Source organism: Somniosus microcephalus, unplaced genomic scaffold (assembly GCF_052327205.1).
Source record: "Somniosus microcephalus isolate GS21.2 unplaced genomic scaffold, FLI_Smic_1.0 unresolved_chr2, whole genome shotgun sequence".
In the NCBI taxonomy this organism is placed as follows: domain Eukaryota; kingdom Metazoa; phylum Chordata; class Chondrichthyes; order Squaliformes; family Somniosidae; genus Somniosus; species Somniosus microcephalus.
This window is the reverse complement of record NW_028225180.1, coordinates 75,962,117-75,983,412: the sequence shown is the minus strand read 5'-3', so window position 1 is coordinate 75,983,412 and position 21,296 is coordinate 75,962,117. Positions and strand designations below refer to the sequence as shown.

The 21,296-nt window shown below is 54.1% G+C and overlaps 1 protein-coding gene across 1 annotated transcript in view; it reads right to left on the bottom strand.

The window, feature by feature from the left end:
• Positions 1 to 21,296, bottom strand: part of LOC147092841 (neurexin-2-beta-like) — a 782,774-nt gene that overhangs the window by 288,150 nt on the left and 473,328 nt on the right. The window contains exon 3 of the mRNA XM_085976096.1: positions 2,207 to 2,378. Within this exon, the coding sequence (XP_085832222.1) occupies positions 2,207 to 2,378 (172 nt within the window). The remainder of the gene's footprint in view (positions 1 to 2,206; positions 2,379 to 21,296) is intronic.

Here is a 21,296-nt window from a genome sequence, read left to right as displayed (position 1 = left end):
GACATTTTCTGATTGAGAAGAAACTACGCCTTTCCCCATTATTGTCGCTTCCCACCCCAGTTTGTCAGGAAACCTCCAGGACTATGTCCGACCAGAGTTGGCATCCGTCAGTGAGGCAGGTTCCCTTCTTCCGAGTGAAAAAGCGGCAAATGAGACCGACGCCATCGAGGTCAGAGGTATGACTGAAGAGTTGATAGGAGGTTTACCTTAACTGGGCACCAGAACGTAACCTCTTCATACCGTGTTCTCTCTCGTTCATGCCATGCACAGGAACTTTCAATGCTCCGCAAATCCCAGACCTGGGAGGACCATCTCCGGCCCTCTGAGAAAACGGACAATTCAAAGCCTGCAATCCGATGACCGGATCTGTCTCTCACTCCCAGCCGCCAACCATTCTCTCTCTTCCTATCCATCGCAATGTTTCTGGTCCTTCTTTGTCCATTAGTACTGAATAGAAGGTTGTACCGGAGTTGCTCGCTGATCTGTCCCCCGCCCCCGCCCCCGCCACCCCGCTCAGAGGTGCTGAGGCCAATTGCTGCACACCCAATCAGAATTAAGAACATAAGAAATAGGCCATTCGGCCCCTCGAGCCTGCTGATCTTCTACCTCAACTCCACTTTCCCGCCCGATCCCCATATCCCTTGAATCCCTTAAGAGTCCAAAAATCTATCGATCTCCGCCTTGAATATACTCAACGACTGAACATCCACAGCCCTCTGGGGTAGAGAATTCCAAAGATTCACCACCCTCTGAGTGAAGAAATTCCTCCGCATCTCAGTCCTAAATAGCCGACCCCTTATCCTGAGACTAATTCTAGACTCTCCAACTGGTGAAAACAGCCTCTCAGCATCTGCCCTGAAAAGCCTGCTAAGAGTTTTATACGTTTCAATGAGATCACCTCTCATTCTTCTAAACTCCAGAGAGTATCGGTCCAATCTACTCAATCTCTCATCATAGGACAATCCCTCTCACCCCAGGAATCAATCTAGTGAACCTTCGTTGCACCTCCTCTAAGGCAAGTATATCCTTCCTCAGATAAGGAGACCAGAACTGTGCACAGCACTCCAGAGAGTGGTCTCACCGAGGCCCCGTACAGTTGTAGCAAGACTTCCTCACTCTTATACTCCAACCCCCTTGTAATAAAGGCCAACATGCCATTTCCTTTCCTTATTGCTTGCTGTACCTGCATGCTAGCTTTCTGTGTTTCGTGTACAAGGACCCCCAGGTCCCTCTCAACACCAACAATTGCTAGTCTCGCACCTTTTTAAAACTATTCGGCATTTCCAGTCTACCTACTAAAGTGGATAATTTCACACGTCCCCACAACTGGGGGATTGAACCTGCGATCACCCTGGGTTTTATCACTCGGTTATCTTCTCAGCTCAGGCATTTGGAGAGCCGCCCCTGGAAATTCCGTGGGTTTTTCATTCTCCCCCCCGCCCCCCACCCGCCCGATCTCCCGACATAACTTTGGTGGAGTCCTCTCACACATGGAATGGTCCTTCCGACGGATTTATGCTCAAGATACGGTTGCGGGGGCTGTGGAAACCCCGCCTAATTCTTCCACCACCTCCCCCCAACCCCGCCCCCTGCCCCAACCCCGGGGTGACGACGTTACCCATCGTGGTTGAACGTCCTCCATCCTCCCTAACGCCTCCCCAGCGACCCATAGCGGGACGTCCGGGCCACATGTAGCTCGGGCCGCTCCACTTAAAGGAGACTCGCGACTCTCCCAAACACTCCAGTCTAGACCGGTAAAACTCACCACCAAGGAGAGGCGCTGTGCAGGATTCAAAAACACGATTGGCAGTCTGGAGGTGGGCACGGAGGGAGGTAAGGGGTTGGGGGGGGGGGGAAAGCAGAGTGAAGACCTCCAAACTTGCCCTGAGGTGTCTCTCTCACTTGGCCTGGTCTACGGCACGTGAGACGGGTGTCATCAACAGCACAAACACTTGATTATGGACTGCATTATAAGAGCAGAATTCCCACTCGAAAACGCACCTCGCTCGCATGCGGAGCTGGACCTGTCCACGGCCGACACATGTCGACCATCAGTTTTGTGAAGAACTATGTTGCCACAGCGACAAATGGTTTTCCGTTCCGTGTACATTTTGCTTTTTTTGATCTGTAACGCAGCCAAGTCCTGAAGCGGAGGTGGGGTGGGGGGAATGGGGGTCGGGGGTCACAGGTCAGGCTGGCGACCTACCTACTGGATAGCGCTCGTTAATTGGCCAGTTGTCCACCTGCAGCGTGGCGTTGCCGCCACTCCTCGTAAACCGTACCACGTGGTATTTGCCATCGTTCACCACCACGTTTGTCTCCTCGATCACTATGTCGTCCGTCCCCACGTTAAATATCACCTGGATCTTGCCTTGCTCCTGTGGGGGGAGGGAGACAAAAAGGAGGGGTTAGCAATGGCAAGCACAGAAAAGGACAAGCTCGTTAGGCCAATCAGTCCCACTCCTCCCACAGCCCGTGTACACTCTCCCCTATCATGGACTCTACCCACCCATTTAATCCCCTCCCACAGCCCATGTACACTCTCCCGTATCATCGACTCTACCCACCCATTTAATCTCCTCCCACAGCCCATGTACACTCTCCCGTATCATCGACTCTACCCACCCATTTAATTTCCTCCCACAGCCCATGTACACTCTCCCCTATCATGGACTCTACCCACCCATTTAATCTCCTCCCATAGCCCATGTACACTCTCCCGTATCATCGACTCTACCCACCCATTTAATTTCCTCCCACAGCCCATGTACACTCTCCCCTATCACGGACTCTACCCACCCATTTAATCTCCTCCCACAGCCCGTGTACACTTTCCCCTATCACGGACCGTACATTGGAGTTGTGAAGAAGGAGGAGACTTGTTTGGACACATGTCTTATACACAAGGTTAACCGTTGTTGTCTTTGAAGAAAAACCAAAGCGCCCTCTTGAAGAACTGGGTCCAAGCTAAAATTGGCATCACCCAGGGTACCTGTCCCAATCAACCATCAGTGCAGACACACCTTGTATTTTCCAATCAATGTCATTGAGGCTGTCCCTTGAACTGCGCCGAGCCTTAATACAGCACCGGGGAGCAGTCGTTCCACTGGTCAGCCCCTTGTGCAAGATGGAGCACTGTTCATCCCCAGGTATGGTCACCAACAACAGACACTCTGTGACCTCCCGTTGCAATACCACCCAACACCTCCTAGATGATTTAACGTCTCATCCAAAAGATGGCACCTCTGACAGTGCGGCGCTCCCTCAGTACTGCCCCTCCGACAGTGCGGCGCTCCCTCAGTACTGCCCCTCCGACAGTGCGGCGCTCCCTCAGTAATGCCCCTCCAACAGTGCAGCGCTCCCTTAGTACTGCCCCTCCGACAGTGCGGCACTCCCTCAGTACTGCCCCTCCGACAGTGCGGTGCTCCCTCAGTACTGCCTCTCCGACAGTGCGGCGCTCCCTCAGTACTGCCTCTCCGACAGCGCGGCGCTCCCTCAGTGCTGCCCCTCCGACAGTGCCGCGCTCCCACAGTACTGCCTCTCCGACAGCGCGGCGCTCCCTCAGTACTGCCCCTCCGACAGTGCAGCGCTCCCACAGTACTGCCCCTCCGACAGTGCCGCGCTCCCTCAGTACTGGCACTGGGAGTGTCAGCCTAGATTTTTGTGCTTAAGTGTCTGGAGTGGGACTTTGAACCCACAACCTTCTGACTCTAGTGATGAGAGTGCTAACCACTGCACCTCTGAAAGCACCTCGATATGTACGGTACTCGTATATCGTTAACTGAACCCAAGATGTCCCCCTGATGGGGAGGAAGCACATTTCAGCAATCCCGCTTCAAGGTCTCTCTGGCATTGCTTTTGTTGTTCTCTGATGGAATATTCTAGAGGGCCTGGAAGCAAAAGTAGCTCATTATTGCCGCAGCACTTTGAGTGTTTATTGGGATATCGCAGGCCTGGAAGGGGCTGTAACTGGCCGATCGAGGCCCTCAAGACGCGGTCAGAGGGTTACCTTGGCAGCTTAAACCCCTGCTGGAGAAGGGTGTGGTGGTTATATTACCGGCCTAGCAATCCACAGCATGTGTGTTTAAATCCCACCAGGGGCAGTTTGAGAATTGGAATTAAAACGTCTGGGACTTAAAACGTAAATGTGGGAAAAATTCGGTGTCGTCACTTCTGGGGCACCAACGTCACCGAAGAGCTAATTTATGCTGGGGGCGGGGGGGGGGCGCTAACGAGAGGCACAAATCAACCCAATTATTCACCCAAAGCAACATTAAAAATGACTATGGTTAATGAATAAAACCCAACCGGCTCACTGATGTCCCTTCAGGGACCTTACCTGGTCATTGAGTCACATGTGGGGGAAAAATTCGGTTGGTTAGCACCTCGTGTTAGCGCCTCCAGGGGGGGGCGCTAGTAATTTAGCGCCCGAGCACGGCGATTTTAGCGCCGCTCGCGAAATTAACCAGTCGTTTTGCGGCGGCGCTAAGCACGACCGCCTACGATCTCCTGCGCCCGCAGACCGTGACGTCAGTCGAGCGTGGAACGCCCCGGACCGGGTATTGAGTCGCGGCCCCCCCCCCAGCCTTAGCGCCTGCCGCTAACGACGACAGGTAGAGGGGACCATTTCCAAGTCGGGAAGGGGCTGGGGGAGCGCTATTTAAAGGCGGGGCGCTTCCTGCCTTTTCTTGTCGGCAACATTTTTGGTTTTAACGCTGTCCTGAGGAGTTTGGGGGCCCTCAGCACCACTTTTGAGGTTCCTAAACGCAGAGCTCTTTCCCTGGGCTGATCCATTCGTGCTTCCAACACAATTGCGTTCGAGGTCTCCCCGGGCCGAGATTCAAGGCTGCAATGAGCAGCGAGTGGCTGGCCAGCAAGATGGCCCCTCCCCTTGAAGAACTGGCCAGCGCCAGTCTGTCTGGCTTCCATGGTAACGGACATCGCCTGAGCTTCGGTAGCGCTCTGAGGTAGCGCCTCGCTCCCCGACGTTAGCGCCCCAAGAGAGGTGTGTAGCGCCTGATTTAGCACTCCAATCACCTCCGGGGGCGATAGAGGTGAATTTCGCAGTCGGAGGCGATAATTAGCGCCAGGCGCTAAACTTTGCGCCCGGCCGATATTAGCGCCCCAAAATGGCCAATACCCAATTTTTCCGCCAGAGTGTCTCCGCTTCCACCACTTCCGTCGGCAGCGAGTTCCAGGTCCTCACCACTCACTGCGTAAAAAAGTTTCCCCTCACGTCCCCCCTGTATCGCTTGCCCAAAACCTTAAATCTGTGTCCCCTAGTCCTTGTACCATCAACTAGTGGGAACAGCTTTTCCCCGTCTAGCCTGCCCAAACCTGTTATAATCTTGTACACCTCTATCAAATCACCCCTCAACCTCCTTTGCTCTAATGAAAACAAATCCAGCTTCTCCAACCTGTCCTTGTAGCTAAGATCCCCCATCCCCGGAACCATTCTGGTAAATCTCCTCTGCACCCTCTCAAGGGCCTTCACATCCTTCCTAAAGTGCGGTGACCAGAACTGGACGCAATACTCCAGTTGTGGCCTAACCAGCGCTTTATAAAGGTTCAGCATAACTTCTGGGTCTGGGCCTATATGTAAGTCAAGTTCCCCACCAACATGGTTGACTCTTAACCACCCCTCTGAACTGGCCTAGAGTGACATAGAAACATAGAAGATAGGAGCAGGAGTAGGCCATTCGGCCCTTCGAGCCTGCTCCGCCATTCAACGAGATAGGTGCCAGTCTTGACAGTGACACCCACATCCCACCAATGAATTAAATCTCGTGGAAGTCTGTGACCACGACACCTTCCTTTCTGACGCTTCTTCTTCTTATCGTGTCCACGGACAGTCTATACATAGCCCAGCCAGAACTGGACACATTTTTGCGCCTTGTTGTTGAATTCGGCAAGATCTGCAACAGTGCAGGGTTCCTCGAACGATGGGCATTGCAGGAGATGTTGCACAGTCTGTGCCTCAGTTCCACATTCCCGAGTTGTCGGGCTGGTTGAATATCCCCATTTGCATAGTGACACCTTTGAGCAACCTACACCGGTCCTAAGTCTGTTAAGGCACTTCCAGGTTGCCCAGTTGCAATTAGCTCCTGGGGGAAGGCTTTCATCAAGTAAAATTTCCATCGCTGGGGGTTGTTCAAGACTGGCGAGCCGGTCTTTCCACAAGGCGATGCGGGCTTCAGGTGAGGTTGATTGTAATGGAACAACACTGTTCATGAAGCTCTTTCTTGACTTTAGGCGGCTGGGTGTAGGTGTGTGACAATGCAGAGGGTGCCTCTCATCTGATGTTTGACGGAGTCGCTCTTTCTTGCTGGCTACCGTTCTTCTTATATCAGGGGGAGCGATACCCGCCAGGATATATCGGCTGTTGGTGTTTGTTGGTTTTAAGCAACCTGTGATAAATCGGCAGCTTGCATTCAGAACGGCATCCATCTTCTTGGCATGAGTAGACCTTTCCCATGCAGGGCAGGCGTATTCGGCAGTGGAATAGCAAAGAGCAAGTGCACTGGTTCGCAATGTTTTTGGGCCGTTGGGCTGTGCTTTTGCCCCCTCTCCCTCCCTAAAGCCCCCTTTCCTTCTCCCCCACCCCTTTGCAGCTCAGTGTGCGTGTCCGTTGCGGCGATAAGGCTCTTAGGCGATGCCCCACCCGGTTGAATAGCAGCGGCCGTTCTCTGTTCGGGGACGGAGCGCTGGAGCGGGGTCCCAGAGTGCAGGGGGGGGCTGTCACCAGCACCTGTGGGAGGGGGAGGGAGAGGGAGCGGGGAATTAACCACAAAAAATAACGCCAGGGTTAGCACACCAAGGCGCCTCCGTTAAAATCTCGACCGGCTGCAACACACAGACCCCCATCTATTAATAGCAGCCCGCCTCCCTCAGCGAGCGGGGCGAGGAGGAGATTTTAATCACCCTTTGACGCGCGTTTGTGGAAATCAAGGGGGGCGGTGGTTGGTGGATTTAGCAAGTCACGGGCTGCACTTGCGGCGACTGTTTATAAATATTTACCTTACCACCGCTGCTATTTAAAAAAAAACACAACTGCCGGTCTCTTGACTCAACCCTGGGACAATCCTGATTTATTCAATGATGTTCCTTCCTCCGTAGCAGCTCTGAATTAAACTCCCACCTGCACCATCGCCACATCCCCATTCAAACCACAAGCTACACACTGGCTCCGGGAGCACACGCCGCACGTCACACAATTTGCACTAATCTGTCGCGCATAGCACCACCAGCGCTGTCTGAATCTGAAATACAGGCTTTCTCGCTGTCCCCTAATTAGCTAAGTGTGGAATAATTAGCACAAATTACACTCTTTGTAATGATTAACGCACATTATGCATTTTTATAATGATAAGCTTGCACCGTGGGGTAATGGCAGTGCAGCAGCATCACTCAATCTTTGCGAGGGAGGGCGGCAATCCATTAGCATCACCGCTAGGGCCCCAGCTTGGCTGGTCTCAGTTGCGGGGCCGCTAACGATGTATGGCACTTGGCCTCAGTTCCCCGCCTTTTGGGGGTCAAGAAGGAGTGGGGGTGGCGGGGAAGAGAAACAAAATTCAGCCAGAGTTCCCCCGCTCCCGATCGCTGGAAGGCGTGGGTTCAGCTGCGACGCACACCGTGGTTGAATGGCCCGGCCGATAACATCCGGGACCGGCGGAGGTGGGCGAAACAGCAGTCACGGCGCTGAGCATAACGGGCGAGTGCTCTGGCTGTCACCTCAGCTGGCGTCTGCAACCGCCCGGCCCCGCTGCCGATCAAAGCTGCACCTTCCAAGTCCGTCACAGGGCCCCGTGGTAGAGTCCGGCCCAGACTGCGAGGGGCAAGGGCTCGCTGGCACGTTCAGGGGTGGGAAGGACGCACCAGGAGCTGGGGTCTATGTCACGCCCGCCCCGGGCAGCGCCGAGCACTCACCGAGTGGCCCAACTCCGCAACAACCGGTCGGGTCACCTCTGGGAGGTTAGCTGCTCCGTCCACGGGGGCTCATCCAAAGCTCTGCTGCCCCATGTCCTGACTTGCACCGAGCCCCGTTTGCCCATCACCCCAGTGCTCATTGACCTACATTGGCTCCCGGTTAAGCAATACCTCGATTTCAAAATTCTCATCCTTGTGTTCAAATCCCTCCGTGGCCCTCGCCGCACCCCCTCCCTATCTCTGTAATCTCCTCCAGCCCTATAACCCTCCGGGATCTCTGCGCTCCTCCAATTCCGACCTCTTGAGCATCTCCCGATTTCCAACGCTCCACCATTAGCGGCCGTGCCTTCAGCCGCCTGGGCCCTAAGCTCTGGAATTCACTCCCTAAACCTCTCCGCCTCTCTCTCCTCCTTTAAGACGCTCCTTAAAACCCACCTCTTTGACCAAGCTTTTGGTCACCTGCCCTAATATCTCCTGATGTGGCTCGGAGTAGAAAGATTTGCGGGAAGGCTGAGATGAGGTCGATCGAATGGGAGGAGGCTCGTGTGAAGTGTAAACACTGGCACAGGCCAGTGGGCCGAATGGCCTGTTTCTGTGCACTAAATTCTATGGAATTCGATGAACAGGAGGAGGCCATTCAGCCCTTTGAGCCTGTTCTGCCATTCTGTATATTAACTCTATCTACCTGCCTTGGTTCGTAACCCTTAATACCCTTGTCCAACAAAGATCGATCTAGCTCAGTCTTGAAAGCTCCAATTGACCCCCATCCTCCACAGCTTTTTTGGGGGGAGAGAGTTCCAGATTTCCACCACCCTTTGTGTGAGGAAGTGCTTCCTGGCATCACCCCTGAACGGCCTGGCTCTAATTGTAAGGTTACGCCCCCTTGTTCTGGACTCCCCCCACCAGAGGAAATAGTTTCTATCGACCCCATCGATTCCTTTAATCATCTTAAACACCTCGATTAGATCGCCCCTTAATCTTCTAAACTCGAGGGAATACAAGCCCAGTCTGGGCAACCTGTCCTTGTAATTTAACCCTTTTAGCCCCCGGGTATCGTTCTGGCGAATCTGTGCTGCTCCCTCTCCGAGGCTAGTATATCCTCCCTATTTCAGTACATTAAGGATTAGCACCAGCGCACTTGCTCACCGTTCTGACTGGCTGCTTCGCGTGATTTGATCAGTGTTGTCCTTTTGCAGACATGAATTGTGTTCTGATAGCTCCAGATGTAAAGGCCCCCAAGGGGCACAGCTGGTGCGCGGCACAGGGTGAGGTGAGGTGGGGGGGGGTTGGCAGGGCAGGCGATACGCATCATCTCACTGTCACCCCCTCTTTGAAGGCCCTTTCGCCACTGCTGTCGGGGAATCGTACAGCCCCGGAGGCGGCCATTTGGCCCATCGTGCCTGTGCCGGCTCTTTGAAAGAGCTCTCCAATTAGACCCACTGCCCCCCCCCTGCTCTCTTTCCCCGTAGCCCTGCAAATTTCTCCTTTTCAAGTATTTATCCAATTCCCCTTTTGAAAGTTACTATTGAATCTGCTTCCACCGCCCTTTCAGGCAGCGCGTTCCAGATCACAACAACTCGCTGCGTAAAACATTCTCCTCATCTCCCCTTATCTTGCCGATTATCTTCAATCTGTGTCCTCTGGTTACCGACCCTTTTGCCAGTGGAAACAGTTTCTCCCGATCTACTCCCTTTATGATTTTCAACACCTCTATCTAATCTCCTCTTAATCTTCTCTGCTCTAAGGAGAACAACCCCAGCTTCTCCAGTCTCTCCACGTCACTGAAGTCCCTCATCCCTGGTACCATTCTGGTCAATCTCCCCTTAACCTTCTCTGCTCCAAGGAGAACAACCCCAACTTCTCCAGTCTCTCCACGTAACTGAAGTCCCTCATCCCTGGTACCATTCTGGTCAATCTCCCCCGCACCCACTCCAAGGCCTTGACATCCTTCCTAAAGTGCGGTGCCCAGAACTGGACACAATACTCCAGCTGAGGCCTAAACCAGTGATTTATACAGGTTAGGCATGACTTCCTTGCTTTTGTACTCAATTAATAAAGCCAAGGATCCCGTAGGCTTTTTTTTTTGGACGGCCTTCTCAACTTGTCTGTACAGAGATGTCTGTGTTTGTTCTCCCTGAGGGCCCAGCGAGTGGGTGGACCGTAGGACCTGGGAGGTCCCAGTTCGGCCGTTGGTCGGTGCTGAGCCAGCCCTCCCTGAATTGGTCCGCAACACCTTTGGGTTTGGGGCAGGGAAAAATTGTCCGGGGCCCCCTGCTCTTCATCGTGGCCGAGGGAACTGCGGGCTCGTGGACATTGGGTGGCGGCGGCGATGCCTCCTGCGGTCGAATTGTTTAAGGGCCTTCCTTTGAAGCTTTCGCCCCCCCCCCCAAGTGAAGAACTTCCCGAACCGAGGGGGACACGCGCGCCTAGATTCTCCTACAAGGTGACGGCCACAGCCGCACTGTGGGAGGAGCCTGTCGCCCCCGGCAACGCGTGGAAAAGGTCCACGGGCCACGGTTTTTGTCGCCGGCTGCAGTTTCGAGTGGGGAATCCCCGATGTTAGGAATTTTACAGCCAAGGCAAAATGAATTCCGCGTTTTCCAGCCCTTCTCTCACACGCACTGAGCAGTTCAAACCTCCGGCCTCACACTCTGCACTCCAATAGCGTTAGAGAGAGAGAGAGCTCCACACCTGGGGTACTGTGTGCAGTTTTGGTCTCTTTGCCTAAGGAAGGATGTACTTGCCATAGAGAGACTGCAACGAAGGTTCACCAGACTGATTCCTGGGATGGGGGGGGGGGTGGAATTGCCCTATGAGGAGAGATTGAGTAGACTAGGCCTAGTAGGGAAAGTATTGGAAACAATTCTGAGGGACAGAATTAGTCTCCACTTGGAGAGGCAAGGATTACTCAGGGATAGTCAGCATAGCTTTGTCAGGGGGAGATCATGTCTAACTAATTTGATTGAATTTTTCGATGGGGTGACGAGGTGTGTGGATGAGGGTAGTGCAGTTGATGTAGTCTACATGGACTTCAGTAAGGCTTTTGACAAATTCCCACATGGGAGACTGGTCAAGAAGGTAAGAGCCCATGGGATCCAGGGCAATTTGGCACTTTGGATCCAAAATTGGCTTAGTGACAGGAGGCAGAGGGTGATGGTCCAAGGTTGTTTATGTGACTGGAAGCCTGTGTCCAGTGGTGTACTGCAGGGATTGGTGCTGGGTCCTTTGCTGTTTGTAGTGTACATTAATGATTTAGATATGAATGTAGGAGGTATGATCAGTAAGTTCGCAGATGACACAAAAATTGGTGGAGTGGTAAATAGCGAGGAAGGAAGCCTCAGGCTACAGGACGATGTAGACGGGTTGGCCAGATGGGCAGAACACGGCAAATGGAATTTAACCCTGAAAAGTGTGAGGTGATGTATTTTGGGAGGACTAACAAGACAAGGGAATACACAATGAATGGTAGGACCCTAGGAAGGACAGAGGATCAGAGGGACCTTGGTGTGCATGCACATAGATCCCTGAAGGCAGCAGGACAGGTAGATAAGGTGGTTAAAAAGGCATATGGGATACTTGCCTTCATTAGCCGAGGCATAGAATATAAGAGCAGGGAGGTTATGATGGAGCTGTACAAAACGCTAGTTAGGCCACAGCTGGAATACTGTGTGCAGTTCTGGTCACCACACTATAGGAAGGATGTGATTGCATTGGAGAGGGTGCAGAGGAGATTCACCAGGATGTTACCTGGGCTGGAGCGCTTCAGCTATGAAGAGAGACTGGACAGGCTGGGGTTGTTTTCCTTAGAGCAGAGAAGGCTGAGGGGGGACCTGATTGAGGTGTACAAAATTATGAGGGGCGTAGATAGGGTAGATAGAAAGGAACTTTTCCCCTTAGTAGAGGGATCAATAACCAGGGGGCATAGTTTCAAGGTAAGGGGCAGGAGGTTTAGAGAGGATTTGAGGAAAAACTTTTGCGCCCAGAGGGTGGTTGGAATCTGGAACTCACTGCCTGAAATGGTGGTAGAGGCAGGAACCCTCACAACATTCAAGAAGCATTTCGATAAGCACTTGAAACGCCATAGCATACAAGGCTGCGGACCAAATGCTGGAAAATGGGATTAGAATAGACAGGGCTTGATGGCTGGCACGGACACGATGGGCCGAAGGGCCTCTTTCTGTGCTGTATAAATCTATGACTCTATATTCTCTCGAATGAGAGGTGATTTCATTGAAACATAAAGGCCTAGAAATTCAGTGGGCTGCGCCACCCGTTAGCGCCTTAAGAGGGCGCTAAGTGGGTCGGAAGCCACTGGCCACGCCTCCTGCTAAATTCAGCGGGACGCTAATGGCGTCATCGGTGTGCGCAGCGCCCCGCTAATGCCCCGATCACGATATTTAGATGCGCCCCCTGCTTTAACGCCGGACGCTATTTGCGACCGGTTCAGGGGGGCCTACCTGTGGCGGTAGAGGCACTAATTAAAGGAGAGGTGCGGGGCGGCCAGTTTTTTTGCTGGCCGCCTGCCAGCACCTCTCCGCGCTGCCGTCCCTGGCCTCCTGAGCGCCCACCCCACCCCCCCCGCCCCGCGGAGTGCCGACTGCGTTCCAAGAGCCCGGCACTTCTCCTCGGTGCCGGGCTCTTTTGCCGGCACTCGCGATCTCTGGTCGCGCTGCACAAGGCCCCTCCCCTTTAAGAAGGGGAGGAAGGCCTGCAGTACCGCAGCACGCCGTGCCGCAGTGTGTGACGCTGCGGCACGTTGCACAGCGATATTCAGCTGCAGCGCCCCAAGAGGGATGCAGGGCGGCTCCAGTAGCGCCGCGCTTCTCTCTGGGGCGCGCAATCTGAATTTCCGGCGGGCGGCCGCGACTGCTTCCGGGGCGCTACTTTTAGCACCCTGGCGAGGCTGGCGCCCCAAACGGGGCTACAGTGAATTTCTAGGCCAGAATTCTTACAGGGCTTGACAGGGTAGATGCTGAGAGGCTGTTTCCCCCTGGCTGGGGAGTCTAGAACCAGGGGTCACAGTCTCAGGATAAGGGGTCGGCCATTTAGGACTGAGATGAGGAGGAATTTCTTCACTCAGAGGGTGGTGAATCTTTGGAATTCTCCACCCCAGAGGGCTGTGGAGGCTCAGTCGTTGAGTATATTCAAGGCTGAGAGCGATAGATTTTTGGATATTAAGGGAATCGAGGGATATGGGGATAGTGCGGGAAAGTGGAGTTGAGGTGGAAGATCAGCCATGATCTTATTGAATGGCGGAGCAGGCTCGAGGGGCCAAATGGCTGACCACTGCTCCTATTTCTTATGTTATGTTCTTATCTAGCACTGTGCTTGTCATGCTGAAGGAGGCTCACTCTTGCTTATGTAGGCAAACACTAATCTGCATCAAGCAACATCCCACAAACAGCCAGGTGATGAATGAGTCAATCTGTCGCAGTGATGTTCATTGAGGGATAAATATTGGGCCCAGGACGCTAGGGAGAACTCCCCCTGCTCTTCTTCAAAATAGTGTCACGGGATCGTTTATGCCACCTGAGTAAGCAGACGGGGCCTCGGTTTAACGTCTCATCTGAAAGACGGCAACTCCGACAGTGCGGCGCTACCTCAGTAGCCCCCCTCCGACAGTGCGGCACTCCCTCGGTACTGCCCCTCCGACAGTGCGGCGCTCCCTCAGTACTGCCCCTCCGACAGTGCGGCGCTCCCTCAGTAGCCCCCCTCCGACAGTGCGGCACTCCCTCGGTACTGCCCCTCCGACAGTGCGGCACTCCCTCGGTACTGCCCCTCCAACAGTGCGGCGCTCCCTCAGTACTGCCCCTCCGACAGTGCGGCACTCCCTCAGTACTACCCCTCCGACAGTACGGCGCTCCCTCAGTACTGACACTGGGAGACCCCATGGCCACTATTTTGATGAAGAACAGGGGGAGTTCTCCCTGGTGTCCTGGGGCCAATATTTATCCCTCAACCAACATCACCAAAAAACAGATGATCTGGACATTATCACATTGCTGTTTGTGGGAGCTTGCTGTGCGCAAATTGCCGCTTCCTACATTTTAACAGTGACCACACTTCAAAAAGTACTTCACTGGCTGTAAAGCGTTTGGGACGTCCTGAGGCCGTGAAAGGCGCTATAGAAATGGGACCTCCTTCTCGTTCTTCTACTCTTTACAATCTTGGCCTCCTCCTGTTCCAGACTTTGGCCGCAACACTGGGTTCCCAATAAAATGAACAGAGTCTATAAAATGAGAAGAGGGCAGCGTACAGCATGTGCGCCGACTGGGTGGGAGCCTGCAGGCGCTGTAAACCAGGTCATTATCTCGTCTTTCCACTAGACAGGAATTATAGACTAGGCAAGCTATCTCAGGGGCTGGCACTGTGACGGACGTGTTATAGGCAGAGCCTGTCTGATGGGTTCTCTGTCAGGCAGGGAGCTGTTAGAATGCGAAGAGAAAGAAAGTATTGCATTTCTATAGCGCCTTTCACCACCTCAGGACGTTCCAAAGCGCTTTACAGCCAATGAAGTACTTTTTGAAGTGTAGTCACTGTTGTAATGTAGGAAACGCGGCAGCCAATTTGCGCACAGCAAGCTCCCACAGCAGCAATGTGATAATGACCGGATCATCTGTTTTAGTGATGTTGGTTGAGGGATAAATATTGGCCCAGGACACCGGGGAGAACTCCCCCTGCTCTCCTTCCAATAGTGGCCGTGGGATCTTTTACATCCACCTGAGAGAGCAGACGGGGCCTCGGTTTAACGTCTCATCTGAAAGACTCCTGCAACAGTGCGGCGCTCCCTCAGTACTGCCCCTCCGACAGTGCGGCGCTCCCTCAGTACTGCCCCTCCGACAGTGCAGCGCTCCCTCGGTACTGCCCCTCCGACAGTGCAGCGCTCCCTCAGTACTGCCCCTCCGACAGTGCGGCGCTCCCTCAGTGCTGCGCCTCTGACAGTGCGGCGCTCCCTCAGTACCGCCCCTCCGACAGTGCGGCACTCCCTCAGTACCGCCCCTCCGACAGTGCGGCGCTCCCTGAGTCTTGCCCCTCCGATAGTGCGGCGCTCGCTCAGTACCGCCCCTCCGACAGTACGACGCTCCCTCAGTACTGCCCCTCTGACAGTACGACGCTCCCTCAGTACTGCCCCTCCGACAGTGCGGCGCTCCCTCAGTACTGCCCCTCCGACAGTGCGGCACTCCCTCAGTACTGCCCCTCCGACAGTGCGGCGCTCCCTCAGTACTGCCCCTCCGACAGTGCGGCGCTCCCTCAGTACTGCCCCTCCGACAGTGCGGCGCTCCCTCAGTACTGCCCCTCCGACAGTGCGGCGCTCCCTCAGTACTGCCCCTCCGACAGTGCGGCGCTCCCTCAGTACTGCACCTCCGACAGTGTGGCACTCCCTCAGTACTGCCCCACCGACAGTGCGGCACTCCCTCAGTACCGCCCCTCCGACAGTGCGACGCTCCTTCAGCACTGCCCCTCCAGCATTGAGTGTCTCCATGATGTCTCAGAGCCCCGTGAGCGCGGTCATTTTAAGTGGCGGCCACTGCTGCCAGGATTAAGAAATAAAATGACCTTTCCCCACGGCCAAGGTCGCTGACTGTCACGGACTGCCTGCGTCGGTCTGCGTTCGAAACCCTAATTGAAACAAACGCAGCCCATTGATGAAACTCACTGAAAGTGTTACTCCGACAGACTCAAGATCATTAAATACTTTCGGCGCAGCGCAAGAGTGACAGACGGCCAACTGGGGCCACGGTTTTGATCGCAGCCTTGCCTAATTTGGAGTTACCTTTCTCGGGCGCCGGTGAAAGGGATGGAGTAGCCACTCTTTGGGGGAGAAATTTGGTATCGCCCCAAATGGGGCGCAATTATCGGCCGGGCGCAAAGATTAGCGCCCGGCGCAAATTATCGCCGCCGACTGTAAAATTCGCCTCTCTCGCCCCTGGAGGTGATTGTAGCGCTAAATCAGGCACTACACATCTGTCTTAAGGCGCAAAGGCCAAGGAGCGAGGCGCTAACTCACAGCGCTGGCGAAGCTCATGTGATGTCAGTCAGCAATGGAACACAGACACACTGGCGCCGGCCAATTCTTAAAGGGGAGTTCTGACGAAAGGTCATCGACCTGAAACGTTGGGGTCGATTTTCCTGAAGCTGTCGGGAAGAAGGCGGGACTACAGCTTTCGGGTTTTAGTCCCGCCTACTTCGACGTCCGGCCAATCTGCACGATTTTCCCTTGATTGACCTTGTTGAGCCCGCCCAGCGGGCTCAGCAGGCCAATTAAGGGCCACCCGGCAACAGGTGACGTCACAGACTGAAATTTCATCTGTCAAGAGTGCTTGACAGATGAAATATCAGTGTTTCACAGCTGTTTGAAGCTGTCAAACACTGACAGTCTCAGTTCTAGCATGAGTCATTCTGCACAGACTCAGTTCGAACTCTTACCGGCACTCAAAGCTGAAGGCTGTCACTTTTCACAGATCGCAGCCGTTCAGCTTTAAGTGCCGGCTGAGTGATGGGCTCCCGACGGCTACAGGAAGAAAGGCTGTTAAGGTAAGTACAGGTAAGTAAAAGTTCTTTATAAACTTTAGACACACCAAACACACTTACCTTTGCACTCATGCACCCATCACTCACCTGAGCACCGACATCGCGACCCCTCCAACTCCTTCAACCCGACGGCCCGCCTGCTGTAACCTGCCGTGGTTTGGAGCCGTCAGGAAACCCACACGAAACCCCTCAAAATAGGGATTAGGCTAAAAACCGCCTGTTAACTACCTGTTAACAGGCAGTTAATTGGCACTAATCCCTTCCTGCCTGGTTTCGGCAGGTCCCAGTGCGGGGCGGGTACCCGCCGCCTCTGAAAGTTGCGTGGAGCGGGGTTTTGGGTGGGATGGTGTCGGGACCCCCGAAATCGGGATTTCCCCCCCCCCCACACGCCTGAAACCCTGCCTGACGGCTCCACGAAAATCGACCCCGTTAACTCTGTTTCTCTCTTCACAGATGCTGCTTGACCTGCTGAGTTTCTCCAGCATTTTCTTTTTATCTTAAAGGGGAGGGTTTATCTTGCTCTCCATCCACATCCTGCTCATTGCAGCCTTGAATCTCGGCCTGGAGAGACCTGTACATCAAATCTGCTGCAAAGAACAATGGAGAGGCCCAGGGAAAGAGCTCAGAGTGCAGCCCCCACAGTCTCTTCTAAATAGATGCAAGGAAGGTCAAATCAAAATGAACCTGCAAAGTGCTGCTCAGTACCCAAAACTCCTTCACACAGCGTTGAATCTCTCTAGAAGTCTCTCTCTCTCAGAATGCGTGGTGCAAAAATGTCACCAACAAAAAAAAGGTAGGAAGCGGTCGCCTTTAAATAACGCTCCCCTAGTTCCTTTCTGATTACAGAACGCTCCCCTCAACCTGTCGTTGCTAGCGGCAGGCGGTAAGGCAGGGGGCGCCACTCAATATCCGGTCCGGGGCACTACCGGGACGTTGCGCACTCAACTGACGTCACGATCTGCCGGCGCAGGAGATCGTGGCGGTAGTGTTTAGCGCCACCGCAAAATGTCCAGTCAATTTCGCGAGAGGTGCAGATATCGCCGCGCCCGGGCGCTAGTTGGTTTGCGCCCCACTTAGCGCCCTCTTAAGGCGCTAACGGGTGGCGCTACCAACTGAATTTCTCCCCCTTTGTTCCTTGTTGTGCTGAGATCGTTGCACCTCCTCTTTCTCCCCCAGCAACAACAACCTGTATTTATATAGCGCCGTTAACGTAGTAAAACATCCCAAGACGCTTCACAGGAGCGATTATCAAACAGAATTTGACACCGAGCCACATAAGGAGATATTAGGACAGGTGACCAAAAGCTTGGTCAAAGAGGTCGGTTTTAAGGAGTGTCTTGAAGGAGGAGAGAGAGAGGCGGAAAGGTTTAGGGAGGGAATTTCGACGTTAATCGCAGTTTCCTGCCCAAACCTACCCCTTCCAATTTTGTGTGACATCCAGCACAGTGAGGGGCTTGGCCAGTTCATCTTGGTTCTTTCATCAAGAGAAGATGGGCAGGCATCAGTGTGAGTCGTGTCTCACTGGATAGAATCCTCGCCTGAGTCAGAAGGTTGTGGATTTGAGCCTCACTCCATAGACTTGAGCACAAAATCTAGTCTGACACTCCCAGTGCAGTACTGAGGGAGCGCTATGCTGTCGAAGGGGCGGTACTGAGGGAGCGCCGCACTGTCGGAGGGGCAGTACTGAGGGAGTGCTGCACTGTCGGAGGGGCAGTACTGAGGGAGCGCCGCACTGTCGGAGGGTCAGTACTGAGGGAGTGTCGCACTGTCGGAGGGGCAGTACTGAGGGAGCGTCGCACTGTCGGAGGGGCAGTACTGAGGGAGCGCTGCATTGTCGGAGGGGCAGTACTGAGGGAGCGCCGCATTGTCGGAGGGGCAGTACTGAGGGAGCGCCGCACTGTCGGAGGGGCAGTACTGAGGGAGCGCCGCACTGTCGGAGGGGCAGTACTGAGGGAGCGCCGCACTGTCAGAGGGGCAGTACTGAGAGAGGGCCGCACTGTCGGAGGGGCAGTACTGAGGGAGTGCTGCACTGTCGGAGGGGCAGTACTGAGGGAGCGCCGCACTGTCGGAGGGGGCAGTACTGAGGGAGTGCTGCACTGTCGGAGGGGCAGTACTGAGGGAGTGCCGTACTGTCGGAGGGGCAGTACTGAGGGAGCGCCGCACTGTCGGAGGGGCGGTACTGAGGGAGTGCTGCACTGTCGGAGGGGCAGTACTGAGGGAGTGCCGTACTGTCAGAGGGGCAGTACTGAGGGAGTGCTGCACTGTCGGAGGGGCAGTACTGAGGGAGTGCTGTACTGTCGGAGGGGCAGTACTGAGGGAGCGCCGTACTGTCGGAGGGGCAGTACTGAGGGAGCGCCGCACTGTCGGAGGGGCAGTACTGAGGGAGTGCTGCACTGTCGGGGGGGCAGTACTGAGGGAGTGCTGTGAGGAGGACATAAAAAACCTGCAAGGGGACATAGACAGGCTAAGTAAGTGGGCAGAGATTTGGCAGATGGAATACAATACTGGAAAGTGTGAGGTTATGCACTTTGGCAGGAAAAATCATAGAGCAAGTTATTATCTTAATGGCAAGAAACTGGAAAGTACTGAAGTACAAAGGGATCTGGGGGTCCTGGTGCATGAAACTCAAAAGGTTAGTATGCAGGTGCAGCAAGTGATTAAGAAGGCCAATGGAATGTTGGCTTTCATTGCTAGGGGGATAGAATATAAAAATAGGGAGGTATTGCTTCAGTTGTACAAGGTATTGGTGAGACCGCACCTGGAATACTGCGTACAGTTTTGGTGTCCATACTTAAGAAAAGACATACTTGCTCTCGAGTCAGTACAAAGAAGGTTCACTCGGTTAATCCCGGGGATGAGGGGTTGGACATATGAGGAGAGGTTGAGTAGATTGGGACTCTACTCATTGGAGTTCAGAAGAATGAGAGGCGATCTTATTGAAACATATAAGATTGTGAAGGGGTTGGATCGGGTGGATGCGGGGAGGATGTTCCAGATGATGGGTGAAACTAGAACTAGGGGGCATAGTCTTAGAATAAGGGGCTGCTCTTTCAAAACTGAGATGAGGAGGAACTACTTCACTCAGAGGGTGGTCGGTCCATGGAATATGCTGCCCCAAAAAGCTGTCGAAGCTACATCATTACATAAATTTAAAACGGAAATAGACAGTTTCCTAGAAGTAAAGGGAATTAAGGGTTACGGAGAGCGGGCAGGAATTTGGACATGAGTCTAGGTTCGGATCGGTCATGGCCCTGTGGGTAGCGGAGCGGGCCCAGGGGCCGTGTAGCCTGATCCTGCTCCTGTTTCGTGTGTCTAATTCTGTTAGATTCAGGAGATAGTCCTGTCATAGTAGATTGGCGGTTAGGATCAGATCAGCCATGATCTTATTGAATGGTGGAGCAGGCTCGAGGGGCCAATTGGCCTACTCCTGCTCCTATTTCTTATGTTCTTATGTTCTTACTGTGAGAGGGGCAGTACTGAGGGAGTGCTGCACTGTCGGAGGGGCAGTACTGAGGGAGTGCTGCACTGTCGGAGGGGCGGTACTGAGGGAGCGCCGCACTGTCGGAGGGTCAGTACTGAGGGAGTGCCACACTGTTGGAGGGGCAGTACTGAGAGAGCACCGCATTGTTGGAGGGGCTGTACTGAGGGAGCGCCGCGCTGTCGGAGGGGCAGTACTGAGGGAGCGCCGCACTGTCGGAGGTGCCATCCTTTGGTTGAGACGTTAATCCAAGGCCCCGTCTGCTCTCTCAGGTGGACGTAAAAGATCCCACGGCAACATTCCTCATTTACAAGAGAATGCTTGCCTGAGGAATGACTGATCTCGCTCTCCCTCACCTTTTATAGAATCACACAGCACAGAAGGAGGCCTTCGGCCCATCGTGCCTGTGCCGGCTCTTTGAAAGCGCTCTCCAATTAGTCCCACTACCCCCTGCTCTTTCCCCAGAGCCCTGCAAATTTCTCTCTTTCAAGTATTTATCCAATACTCCTTTTGAAAGTGGACGTTACTGCTGTCAACAAGATAAAGTAAAGGGGCCACGGGGTTTAGTGTCATTGTGGGAGGGGTCACAGGGTTTAGTGACATTATGGGAGGGGTCACGGGGTTTAGTGACAATGTGGGAGGGGTCACGGGGTTTAGTGACTTTGTGGGAGGGGTCATGGGGTTTATTGTCATTGTGGGAGGGGTCACGGGGTTCAGTAACACTGTGGGCGGGGTCACGGGATTTCGTGTCATTGTGGGAAGGTCACGGGGTTTAGTGTCATTGTGGGAGGGGTCACGGGGTTTAGTGACTTTGTGGGAGGGGTCACGGGGTTCAGTAACATTGTGGGAGGGGTCACGGGGTTTAGTATTATTGTGGGAGGGGTCACGGGGTTTAGTGACTTTGTGGGCGGGGTCACGGGGTTCAGTAACATTGTGGGAGGGGTCACGGGGTTTAGTATCATTGTGGGAGGGGTCACCGGGTTTAGTGTCATTGTGGGAGGGGTCACGGGGTTCAGTATAATTGTGGGAGTGGTCATGGGGTTCAGCATCATTGTGGGCGGGGCCACGGGGCTTAGTGTCATTGTGGGAGGGGTCACGGGGTTTAATGTCATTGTGGGAGGGGTCACGGGGTTCTGTCACGTTGTGGGAGGGGTCACGGAGTTTAGTGTCATTGTGGGAGGGGTCACGGGGTTTAGTGTCTTTGTGGGGGGGTCACGGGGTTTAGTGACATTGTGGGAGGGGTCACGGGGTTCAGTACCATTGTGGGAGGGGTCACGGGGTTTAGTGTCATTGTGGGAGGGGTCACGGGGTTTAGTGTCATTGTGGGAGGGGTCAAGGGTTTAGTATCATTGTGGGAGGG